The 12806-nt window shown below is 40.5% G+C and overlaps 2 protein-coding genes across 2 annotated transcripts in view; both read left to right on the top strand.

Annotated features, from left to right (window-relative positions):
* CDC123 (cell division cycle 123) overlaps positions 1-12806 on the top strand; it is a 350374-nt gene that overhangs the window by 199831 nt on the left and 137737 nt on the right. The window lies entirely within an intron of this gene.
* The window catches only part of DHTKD1 (dehydrogenase E1 and transketolase domain containing 1), a 77440-nt gene that overhangs the window by 58460 nt on the left and 6174 nt on the right, over positions 1-12806 (top strand). The window contains exons 11-14 of the mRNA XM_060778272.2: positions 1665-1815; positions 3658-3764; positions 7252-7416; positions 10343-10425. Of these exons, the coding sequence (XP_060634255.2) occupies positions 1665-1815; positions 3658-3764; positions 7252-7416; positions 10343-10425 (506 nt within the window). The remainder of the gene's footprint in view (positions 1-1664; positions 1816-3657; positions 3765-7251; positions 7417-10342; positions 10426-12806) is intronic.

Raw genomic sequence — 12806 nt, 5'->3', positions numbered from 1 at the left:
TAGCCAATAGTCCAGAGGACAGGAGCAGAATTCAAAACGATCTTGACAGATTAGAGAGACAAAATGAAGTTCAACAGTGATAAATGTAAGATACTCCACTTTGGCAGAAAATGAAATGCAAAGATACAGAATGGGTGACGCCTGGCTCGAGAGCAGTACGTGTGAAAAAGATCTTGGAGTGCTCGTGGACAACAAGTTAAACATGAGCCAACAATGTGATGTGGCGGCAAAAAAAGCCAATGGGATTTTGGCCTGCATCAATGGGAGCATAGTGTCTAGATCTAAGGAAGTAATGCTACCCCTCTATTCTGCTTTGGTTAGACCACATCTGGAATATTGTGTCCAATTCTGGGCACCACAATTCAAGAGAGATATTGACAAGCTGGAATGTGTCCAGAGGAGGGCGACTAAAATGATCAAGGGTCTGGAGAACAAGCCCTATGAGGAGCGGCTTAGGGAACTGGGCATGTTTAGCCTGAAGAAGAGAAGGCTGAGAGATATGATAGCCATGTATAAATATGTGAGAGGAAGCCACAGGGAGGAGGGAGCAAGCTTGTTTTCTGCTTCCTTGGAGACTAGGATGCGGAACAATGGCTTCAAACTACAAGAGAGGAGATTCCATCTGAACATTAGGAAGAACTTCCTGACTGTGAGAGCCGTTCAGCAGTGGAACTCTCTGCCCCGGAGTGTGGTGGAGGCTCCTTCTTTGGAAGCTTTTAAGCAGAGGCTGGATGGCCATTTGTCAGGGGTGATTTGAATGCAATATTCCTGCTTCTTGGCAGGGGGTTGGACTGGATGGCCCATGAGGTCTCTTCCAACTCTTTGATTCTATGATTCTATAAGTTTTGGAATTTTTTCTTGTATTTTGCAATACTTGTATTGGTATACAAGTATGCAATGAGATATCATAGAGGTGGGTCTCAAATCTAAACATGACATTCATTTCTATTTCATATGCATCTTATACACATAGTTTGAAGGCAATTTTATACAAGACAAATTTTAATAAATTCTATGAAACTGAATTTGTGTACACTGAACCATCAGAAAACAAAGGTGTCAATATCTCAGTCATCCATTCAGACCATCTTGGATTTTGGATTTGAGACTTCAGGATAAGGAATGCTCAGTTTGGATCAATAAATGTTGTAGCTTTCTTACTAGACATCCAAAAAATTATACTGATGTGTTTGAGTCATGTTGGGATGTTTTGGTTTTTTTTCTTTCTAAAACACAACTTTCATATCATATGGCTTCATCAGTGCTAATAAAAACGACCAAACCCAAATAAGGACCTGCTAAAGTCTAGAGTTTTAAGCCCGTTAACATAATAGGTAATAAGCCCATTTACATAATAGGGACCCCAAGGTGTTTTTTGCCCCATTTCCCATTCATCAGCCCATTTTGTTGGTCAGTTGGTTAGTTATAACCTCACCTTTCTCTCAGTGCTCTATATAACTCATATTTAAGTCTCACTGAGTTCAATAGAATTTATTTCCAAGTAATTGTGTTGAGAATTGTAACCCAAATCTATCTCTGCAGTAACATTCATTAACCTAATGGCATTTGGATATTGACACTAATGGCATTTGAATATTGAAAGAAAATGTGCTTTCTGAAGGGGAAAACCTTTACTTATGAGTTTTTATGTTTTGTTCTGTTAGGTGAGCAATAGTCCCCTCTCGGAAGAAGCAGTACTTGGCTTTGAATATGGAATGAGTATTGAAAGTCCCAACTTGTTGCCCATTTGGGAGGCACAGTTTGGTGATTTTTTTAATGGAGCTCAGATAATATTTGATACATTTATCTCTGGAGGTAAGATTTAAATGTCCCATCTCTAATATTAAAATATGTATTATTTTATTTAAATGCTTATATTGTTCCTTACTTAAAGATACATAGATACACTTACTGTTTTTGTTTGTTTTAACCTCTACTCTTCCTACTATCTCATCACTTCAAGTTCATTATTTTCATGTTGCTGTCTTATTTAATTTAGTTTAATACATAGTAAGACATTTGTAATTACCTTGGCAGGCTAGCTTAGGCCTAGGAGAGTGGGCCTGGCGAAGCCACGGCATCCATTTTGGAGAAGGGAGACAGGGAGACACCATCTTAGGTTAGGTTTGCCTAAAGGGGGCGTGTTCTAGCATAGGAGGGAAAGGTATCGGTCTAGGATTGGTCAGAGAGATGGGGGCGGAGCCTAAGTAGTCTGAAGGAAAAAAAGTGACTTTTAAACTGAGGCTGGAGTTTTTGCCAGGGCCCGGTGGGTGTGAGTTGGGAGTTTGGAAGGGTAGAGAGAAGAAGTTTGGGTGTTAGCTAGCGTAGTTTGGATTTGTGAGGAAGAACTTTGGGAAAGTCTGTGGAGTGGTATTCAGGAATATCTATTGAAATAGATAGCTAGAACACTGAGTGAAACAGGACCCCGCTGTGGTCTGTTCTTTTCCCTAAGGAAAGTGGGTTCAGGGATTTGGCTAATTTTCTATATGGGGGATTTTTGGGAGTTACTCTCAGAGATTCATTTCTTGTGATAATCTTCTGTGTTGATCCTTTTTAAAGACTTGTACCCAGAAGTTTTAAGATCTTTACTCTACATAACCACAAGCTTGTATGTGCCAGTATTTTAATGAAACCATCATGCTTCGCCCCTGAATATTTCAAGCCTGTTAAACGTTCTGGTTATTGTTATTAACTTAAGCAAGCCTCTGTGTGACTATTATTGTGGTAAAAGCATTATTCAAGATAACTTTACACAGCCTCTAAGAACACTATAGGAACACAGAGTGTGTTACTGAAAAACCTCTCCCAAATACCACAGCCTGTTTACTCTTAATTTGGTGGCAGCGAAAATCTACTAAAGAATCCTTTTAAGCCTTTCCGTTCCAGTGGGTCATAGTTCCTAGCTTCTAAATATTTAGTTGATTCAACAACTATTCTGTCAGCTCACAGCGGTAGCTCCCAATGAAAACACAGGAATGCGCTCTGGTGTCAAAGAGAAACTTTACTGCTGGAAACACAGACATGATTGCTCGGCGCCAGTTGGTCACCCCTTATATACACACACCCCTCACTTGAAAACCCAAACCAAAATCCCGCGCAATATCCCCACCAAACTGCTAGCCGTTTTCTCCCAAGGTCAGCAGCTGCAAGTTCCTTATCAATGTCCTAGGTCAGGACCCTGGTTTTCAGCGCCATAACTGAGGGCCTGGAAACTGAATCCTGACAATTCTCTATATTTTAGTGAGCTCTAGATTTTCGTGAGCTAGTCTGTAGTGGAGGTGTGCCTTGTTATAATTTGGTTGAGCAGCAGTGCTGATCGTTATACCATTGTAGTCTTCCTTATGGGCATTTCTGAAAAGCTGTGAATTGCAGTGTTGTGCTTCAGAGGTCCTTCTGAGGCAGTATGCATAATGCTTTATGTTTTTTGGAAACTACTGAATACTAATAAAATTTTGCTTTTGTCCCTACATACACAATGGTTTTTCTTCCCTCACCATAGGAATATTTTTGGAGAGATTAAAAAAATGAAGTAGCCCATCATGAATGAGAGAAATGCTACAGAGAAATGCACAGACAATGTAAATGTGTTATTTTGCCATCTAAAATTATCACTCCCCCCCCCCCCCCCCCATGTTCCTTCTTTTCATTTGCTTCTAGGGGAAGCAAAATGGCTTTTGCAGAGTGGAATTGTAATTCTCCTTCCTCATGGCTATGACGGTGCAGGTCCAGAGCATTCTTCTTGCCGAATTGAACGGTTCTTGCAGGTAGTCATATACGTCAAGATATTTATTATTTATATCACAATTAGTTGTATTGCCCCTTTTCTTCAAATGAGATCAAGATGACATAAATGCCCATCTTCCTTGCTTTAGCCTCATAACTAACATGCAAAACGCTTTTTAAACTTGACTACGTGTGCGATTGTTAGCCGCCTTGAGTCTCTGTGGGGAGAAAGGTGGGATATAAATAAAGCTAATAAAACTGTTGTTTTTATTAGCTTTATTTATACCCCACCTTTCTCCCCACGGAGACTCAAGGTGGCTAACAATCGCACACAATCTTAGAGTTGGCTAGGCAAAACTATGGTTAGGTAGATCTGTAATTGGTTAAGTGAACAAACCCAGAGGGTGCTCACCAATGCTTCCTCTTCATCTTGGAAAGAAGTGATGAGCGGAGTGCCGCAGGGTTCCGTCCTGGGCCCGGTCCTGTTCAACATCTTTATTAATGACTTAGATGAAGGGTTAGAAGGCATGATCATCAAGTTTGCAGACAACACCACATTGGGAGGGATAGCCAATACTCCAGAGGACAGGAGCAGGATTCAAAACGATCTTAACAGATTAGAGAAATGATTGGCCAAAACTAACAAAATGAAGTTCAGCAGTGACAAATGCAAGATACTCCACTTAGGCAGAAAAAAACAACATGCAAAGATACAGAATGGGGGACTCCTGGCTCGAGAGCAGTACGTGTGAAAAAGATCTTGGAGTCCTCGTGGACAACAAGTTAAACATGAGCCAACAATGGGATGCGGCGGCAAAAAAAGCCAATGGGATTTTGCCCTGCATCAATAGGAGCATAGTGTCTAGATCTAGGGAAGTAATGCTACCCTTCTATTCCGCCTTGGTTAGACCACACCTAGTCCAATTCTGGGCACCTCAGTTGAAGAGAGATATTGACAAGCTGGAATGTGTCCAGAGGAGGGTGACTAAAATGATCAAGGGTCTGGAGAACAAGCCCTATGAGGAGCAGCTTAAAAAGCTGGGCATGCTTAGCCTGAAGAAGAGAAGGCTGAGAGGAGATATGGTAGCCATGTATAAATATGTGAGAGGAAGTCATAGGGAGGAGGGAGCGAACTTGTTTTCTGCATTCTCTTCAAGATTCTCAACATTTCTTGGAGACTACAACGCGGAACAATGGCTTCAAACTACAAGAAAGGAGATTCCATCTGAACATTAGAAAGAACTTCCTAACTGTGAGAGCCGTTCAGCAGTGAAACTCTCTGCCCCGGAGTGTGGTGGAGGCTCCTGCTTTGGAAGCTTTTAAACAGAGGCTGGATGGCCATCTGTCAGGGGTGATTTGAATGCAATTTTCCTGCTTCGTGAATTCTATGATTTTAAGGCCATACGGTGAGTTTCATGGCTGAATGTGATTTGATCTACCACACTGGCTATTAATGATATAATGTCAATTATCAGCCCTTTCAGAAAGTGTACAGCAGTTCCAATGAATAAGATGTTACTTTAAGTGGTGCAGAATGAGATGTTCTGTCTTGTGTCCTGTCTTGTGTCTGGGTTAACTTCTTGTCTGGTAACCAATACAGCAGGCAGCAGTGCAGTGTTGGAAGGATATGCTTTAGTTCATCTGCCCTTGCACTATGCTACGCTGCTGCTGAGTATGCATGCCCAGTGTGGAACACATCTCACCACGCTAAAACAGTGGATGTAGCTCTTAATGAGACATGCCGCATTATCACGGGGTGTCTGCGCCCTACACCACTGGAGAAATTACACTGTCTAGCCCAGGAGTCCTCTAACTAGGGGCTGGATATGGCCCTCCAAGGTCATTTACTTGGCCCTCGCTCAGGGTCAACCTAAGTCTGAAACGACTTGAAAGCACACAACAACAACAACAATCCTATTTCATCGGCCAAAAGCAGGCCCACACTTCCCATTGAAATAATAATAAGTTTATGTTTGTTGAAATTGTTCTTCATTTTAGTTATTGTATTGCTTTAAAATGTTTTTTTGCACTACAAATAAGATATGTGCAGTGTGCATAGGAATTCATTCATGGGTTTTTTTTCCAAATTATAATCCGGCCCTCCAACAGTTTGAGGGACTGTGACTTGGCCCTCTGTTTAAAAAGTTTGAGGACCCCTGGTCTAGCCGGTATTGCACCACCTGACATCCGCCGGGAAGTAGCAGCCAATAGTGAAAGGACCAAGGCAGAGACATCTCCAGCTCATCCCTTGTTTGGGTATCAGCCAGCACGTCAACAACTTAAATCAAGAAATAATTTTGTAAGATCTACAGAGACACTTGCTGGTACACCCCAGCAAGCGAGAGTCCAAAAGTGGCAGGCTAAAACCCAGAGCCTCAATCAAATGAGAGACTTCCCCCTGGGCACACAGAAAACTGGGTGACTTGGAAGACGCTGAACAGTCTGTGCTCTGGCACCACGAGATGCAGAGCCAACCTCAAGAAATGGGGCTACAAAGTTGAATCCATGACATGCGAGTGCGGAGAAGAGCAAACCACAGACCACCTGCTGCAATGCAACCTGAGCCCCGCCACATGCACAATGGAGGACCTACTTGCAGTAACACCAGAGGCACTCCAAGTGGCCAGCTACTGGTCAAAGGACATTTAATCAACTACCAAGCTTGCAAACTCTGTTTTGTCTGTTAGTTAAAAAATTGTTTAAAATGTAATACAATTGTCTGGTTGATACTGACACGATAAATAAATAAGTTCAGGGAACCTACTGCCTGTGCCAGTTTGGTTCAATAAAGGTGATGATGTGTATCATCAGAGGTGACAATGAAGTTGTTCTTTCAGTGGTTAACAAAAAGACCAATATGCAAGTTCTGATAAAAGCGAGTATGACAATCTTGTTTAGGGTTCATTATGTTCTTCTGGGACATACTCTTGTTCTGAATTTCCTCCAGATTCTGAACTCTGAAAAAGGAAAGAAATCCCATATTAGTTGATCCTCATGAAAATGTTCAAGATTTTGTTACAACTCAGAAAAGTAACTACTGGGGAGTACAATTCCCAACTACCTCAGGCTCCTTTTGCACTGCCATATATAATTCAGATCATCTGCTTTGAACTGGATTATATGGCAGTGTAGAAGGGGCCTCAAGCAGCATGGTCACTGGGAGATTCCAAGAGTTGTGACCCCAAAGGGTATCCTTTCTGATGTATTGTCGAAGGCTTTCATGGCTGGAATCACTGGGTTGTTGTAGGTTTTTTCGGGCTATATGGCCATGTTCTAGAGGCATTCTCTCCTGATGTTTTGCCTGCATCTATGGCAAGCAGCCTCAGAGGTAGTGAGGTCCTCACTATCTCTGAGCATGCTTGCCATAGATGCAGGCGAAACGTCAGGAGAGAATGCCTCTAGAACATGGCCATATAGCCCAAAAAAAACCTACAACAACCTATCCTTTCTCAGTTTATGCCTTCAACTGCTTCAACTGTAACTCGTTGGTTTGCTGGGAGGTTTTTTACATTATATTTTGCTTTACAGATGTGTGACAGCTCAGAAGAGGGAGTTGATGGTGACCATATCAACATGTCTGTTGTACACCCCACTACCCCAGCGCAGTATTTCCACTCACTCAGGAGACAGATGATCCGAAATTTCCGGAAACCATTAATAGTTGCGGCTCCCAAAACTTTGCTCAGGTTGCCTGTGCGTAAAAATATTCTTGCTTTGTTTTTTCTCTCCCCATTTGTTTTCATTCCTTGTATTCTAAAAAGGATGGGAACTGCTAGCTTGTCACTTCATCTCATAGTTCCCACACGTTTAAGCAATTTTATCTCACTCTTGATCTGGAACGATTCCCAGAATGGCTTCCTGATCAATAAAGGTTGAGCCCCTTCTACACTGCCACATAAAATCCAGATTATCTGATTTGAGCTGGATTATATGGCAGGGTAGACTCATATAGTCCGGTTCAAAGCAGATAATGTGGATTATCTGCTTTGATGATCTGGATACGATAGCCCTGTATAAATATGTGAGAGGAAGTCACAGGGAGGAGGGAGCAAGCTTGTTTTCTGCTTTCCTGGAGACTAGGACACGGAACAATGGCTTCAAACTACAAGAAAGGAGATTCCATCTGAACATTAGGAAGAACTTCCTGACTGTTAGAACTGTTCAACAGTGGAACTCTCTGCCCCAGAGTGTGATGGAGGCTACTTCTTTGGAAGCTTTTAAACAGAGGCTGGATGGCCATCTGTCAGGGGTGCTTTGAATGCAATATTCCTGCTTCTAGGCAGGGGGTTGGACTGGATGGCCCATGAGGTCTCTTCCAACTCCAGGAACTTTATATAATCATAAAATCCTAGAGTTGGAAGAGACCTCATGGGCCGTCCAGTCCAACCCCCTGCCTAGAAGCAGGAATATTGCATTCAAAACACCCCTGACAGATGGCCATCCAGCCTCTGTTTAAAAGCTTCCAAAGAAGGAGGCTCCACCACACTCTGGGGGAGAGTTCCACTGCTGAACGGTTCTAACAGTCAGGAAGTTCTTCCTAATGTTCAGATGGAATCTCCTCTCTTGTAGTTTGAAGCCATTGTTCCGTGTAGCAGTGTAGAAGGGGTCGTAGTCAGCCATGCTGTCAGGCTTGCAATATAAAAGAAACGGCTTAAGGATGGGAATGATGTGAAAAAGCAAACTCAGGTTCCATTTCTTTAAAGTTGTGTGTTATAATAAGCACCTAGAATTGAAATAGTATTTTTTTTAATTTAAAAAAAAAACCCGACACTCATTTATATGTTAGTTTTTTTTTTAATTTCACATTTCCTCAGTCTGGAGCCCCTTCCACACAGCCATATACAGTAGAGTCTTGCTTATCCAACATAAATGGGCTGGCAGAATAAGCGAAAATGTTGGAAAATGAGAGATTAAGGAAAATACTATTAAATGTCAAATAATGTTATGATATTACAAATTAAACACCAGAACACCATGTTTTACAACAAATCGATAGAAAAAGCAGTTCAATGCATGGTAACATTATATAGTAATTACTGTATTTACGAATTTAGCACCAAAACATTGCAATGTATTTAAACAGCTGTGGATCCGGTCAGGAGGCAGACTGTGTTGGATAATACAGAATGTTGGATGGGTGAAGATTGGATAATCAAAACACTACTGTAACCCCAAATATCAAGGCAGATAATCCACAATATCTGCTTAGAACTGGTTATCTGAGTCCACACTGCCCTATATTCCAAATGTGGATTTATACAGCTGTGTGAAAGGGGCCTGACCCATTCCTAGAAGAGTTATGTTGAATATAATACCTTGAAAATGTTTCTTTTGAGGACTACAGTTCCCAGAATTACCCTGTTAACAGGGCCAAGTTCCCTGTTGGTTGAAGGGATTCTGTGAGTTGAAGTCTCAAAAACAATGTTTGCAAACTGCAAAAGAGGTGTCAGATGGGATATGGAGTACTTCTGTATATGTACACTTAAACCTGATGTTGTACAGAAGTCTGCCTTGATGAATTTCATTTCCTTCTGTGGATGCTACAAACAATATCATACAAAAGCTGACTGGCACAACCTGGGGATCACAACCAGATACAGTGAAGACATCTGCCCTTGCGCTTTGCTACTCTGCTGCTGAGTAAGCATGTCCAGTGTGGAATACATCTCACCACACTAAAACAGTAGATGTGGCTCTTAATGAGACATCTCCAGCTCATCCCCTGTTTGGGTATCAGCTAGCACGTCAACGACTTAAATCAAGAAATAGTTTTCTAAGACCTACAGAGACACTCGCTGGAACACCAGCAAGGGAAAGTCCAAAAGTGGCAGGCTCAAACCTAGAACCTCAACCAATGGCTGATACCAAATGAGAGACTCCCCCCTGGGCACACAGAAGACTGGGCGACTTGGAAGGCGCTGAACAGACTGCACTCTGGCACCACGAGATGCAGAGCCAGCCTCAATAAATGGGGCTACAAAGTGGAATCCACGACATGCGAGTGTGGAGAAGAGCAAACTACAGACCACCTGCAATGCACCCTGAGCCCAGCTACATGCACAATGGAGGACCATCTTATCGTAACACCAGAGGCACTCCAAGTGGCCAGCTACTGGTCAAATGACATTTAATCAACTACCAAGCTTGTAAACTTTGTGTTTTGTCTGGTTGTTTGTTAAAAATGCAGTACAACTGTTTGGTTTGCTCCTGACACGATAAATAAATATTTCCTTGTGTATTCTTGCCAAAATTAGTTATGGCAGCACCAGAAGACTTCAAAAAACAACAATAATGTAGTTTCTTCTCCTTCCCACTGTTCAAAATTTTCTTCCAGAACAGCTGTAAATAAGGCAGAGATGAATTTTGTACTTTTAGAAATTTAATATGGCAGCTCAGTTTTCCCCATTCGACTTATTTTGTGACAAGTTTTAATATTAATGAATATTTATAAAAGAAAAACTCAGCACCTGCGATAATGGAACCATTTTATCACTTCATGTTTTGTAGTTCATTATTTCCTTTAAAATCCATAGGTCAGAAGCTTTTTGACAATGTGTTTGACTGCCTATCTTGAAATATACTTACTGCACATACCTTTATTCCCCCATCCATTTTATAGGCTGCTGCGTCAAGCTTACAAGACATGGCTCCAGGAACAACATTTAGACCAGTCCTTGGTGATTCCGTAGTGGATCCTAAAAAGTAACTTGCAGCTGTGTTCTTGCTGTTTTTACTATTTAGCAATCTAGACAGTTTTGAAACCTGGCAGACAGTAAAAGAGCATGATAGTGCATAATGAAACATTTAAGTATTAGCAGAAGTTACACATCTAGTAGCATTCTGTGTCTTTTGGTTGGCCTAACACAAGCATCATCATTGTGTTTACTTTGGATTTTAGTTATATCAACATAGAGTGTTAATCAATGGCTTAATATAGTGAGGGCATAATGCATAAGGAGGGAAAGATCTAGATTTTGGCTTTATCACTATACTATTAAATGTATTTAATGAATAAGTGGAATACCAGCTGGGAACTAGACAAAGATTTACCATTGCCCTATTGTTCATCCAATGGAACTAACCATAAAGAGGTGATCCATAACTGTTATGCTTCTGGAAAATAGGGAGTATACTTCCTGGGGGTAGGATGTAGGTGCAGGTAACAGACCCTCTGTAAATTGATTTCCAAATATAGGCATTGGCAATGGATCATGGACATAATTTTTTTCTGTGGCGCAGCTGTCTGAGTGTCAGATCACTTCTGACCACAAGATCGTGAGTTCAAAGTCAGCCTGAGTCGGAGTGAGCTTCCGACATTGTGTAGCTTGTTGTCGACCTTTGCAACCCAAAAGACAGTTGCATCTGTCAAGTAGGAAAATTAGGCAATAAGGTACCACCTTAAAGTGTGGGGAGGCTAATTTAACAAAAAATTACAAGGCCATAAAAAGACTCCAGCAAAGCACTCCAGCAAAAAGCATGTGGAGAATGCAGTAGTACTTCATCAGTGTCGCAGATGGACGATGAAAGCAACAGCTCCCTTGGCGGCCAGAAAAAGTTAAATAGCCTCTGACTGTTCGTCTCTATCTGTTGTGTGTCTTGGCATTGAATGTTTGCCATATATGAGTACATTGTAATCCACCCTGACTCCCCTGTGGGGTGAGAAGGGCGGAATATAAATACGGTAAATAATAAATAAATAAATAAATAAATATTGATGTTTCTTATATCGACATTTCCAAGATAGTTCAGATAAATGTTTTAATCTCACAATAATCTTATGAAGTAGGTTAGGCTGAGGCTGGATCTACACTGCCCTATATTTCAGGATCTGTTTACAGGTTATCTTCTAATCCCAGATTATTTGGCAGTGTAGACTCATATATTATAATCCATATAATAATTCGAAGCACATAATCTGAGATCAGATCCTGGGATATAAAGCAGCATAGATCCAGCCTAAGAGAGTATTTAGGACTATCTAGTGCAGTGCTTCTCAACCTGTGGGTCTACAACTCCCAGCTAGTTTACCAGCTATTAGGTTTTCTGGGAGTTGAAGGCCAAAACATCCAGGGGCCCACAGGTTGAGAACCACTCATCTAGTGAGTTCTATGGACAACCAGGATATTAAATATGGGTCCATGCCAAAATTCTAGGTATTTATTTATTTCCTTTTATATCCCATATCTTTCCAGTCAACCCAACAGATTATGCATTGCTCAGCTCTATCCTGCTTGATCCTCACAATTCTGTTGACTGCCTCAGGGTCACCAGAGAATTCCATAGTTTACTTTAAACTAGATTTTCTAGATCCCAATCCATCATTCTGCGCACTGCATTGCAGTTATCTGTTCAAAAACAGATAACCTGACAAAAGAACACTATGTAACACAATTTTTGTTCCTGGGTTATAAATGTCATTTCCTAATTGGTTCTATCATTAAAAACATGGAGAAAGTTTATTGAACTGCAAAAACTTTGTTTTTGCGGGACATCCTGCAGCAGATTTTGCTCTAGTTTTTCAATGAATCTCATTGAGTCTCAATCATTCCAACATACTGTATATACTCGAGTATAAGCCTAGATTTTCAGCCCCTTTTTTAGGCTGAAAAAGTTCCCCTCGGCTTATACTCGAGTCAAGATTATTTATTATTTTACACTGCTATTAGTATTATTTTTATTATATTTATTATTTTACTCTATTATTATGTTTACATTACTTTATTACTTTTATTACTTTTATTATTTTACTCTATTATTATTACGTTTACATTATTTTACTGTATTATATTTATTACATTTATTATTTTACTCTATTGTTATTATTACATTTATTACTTTATTATTATTACTATTGTTATTAAATTTCCATTATTTACTTTATTATTATTTTTATTGCATGTTATTACATTTATTATTTTATTCTATCATTATAGGTAATAGGTAAGAAGCAAATTTACATTGAAGGAGGTTAGAATACTGGTTGAATCAGAATTGGGCAGTCTTATCTTAAATTACAGTTTTATGTAAATACTCTTAAACATTTAACCTCCTGATGGTTACCAGTAGCAGCTACATTTCTCACC

The sequence above is a fragment of the Anolis sagrei genome, chromosome 5, assembly GCF_037176765.1.
Source record: "Anolis sagrei isolate rAnoSag1 chromosome 5, rAnoSag1.mat, whole genome shotgun sequence".
In the NCBI taxonomy this organism is placed as follows: domain Eukaryota; kingdom Metazoa; phylum Chordata; class Lepidosauria; order Squamata; family Dactyloidae; genus Anolis; species Anolis sagrei.
Note: the sequence above shows the minus strand (reverse complement) of the source record. Positions and strands in the feature narration are given on the sequence as shown.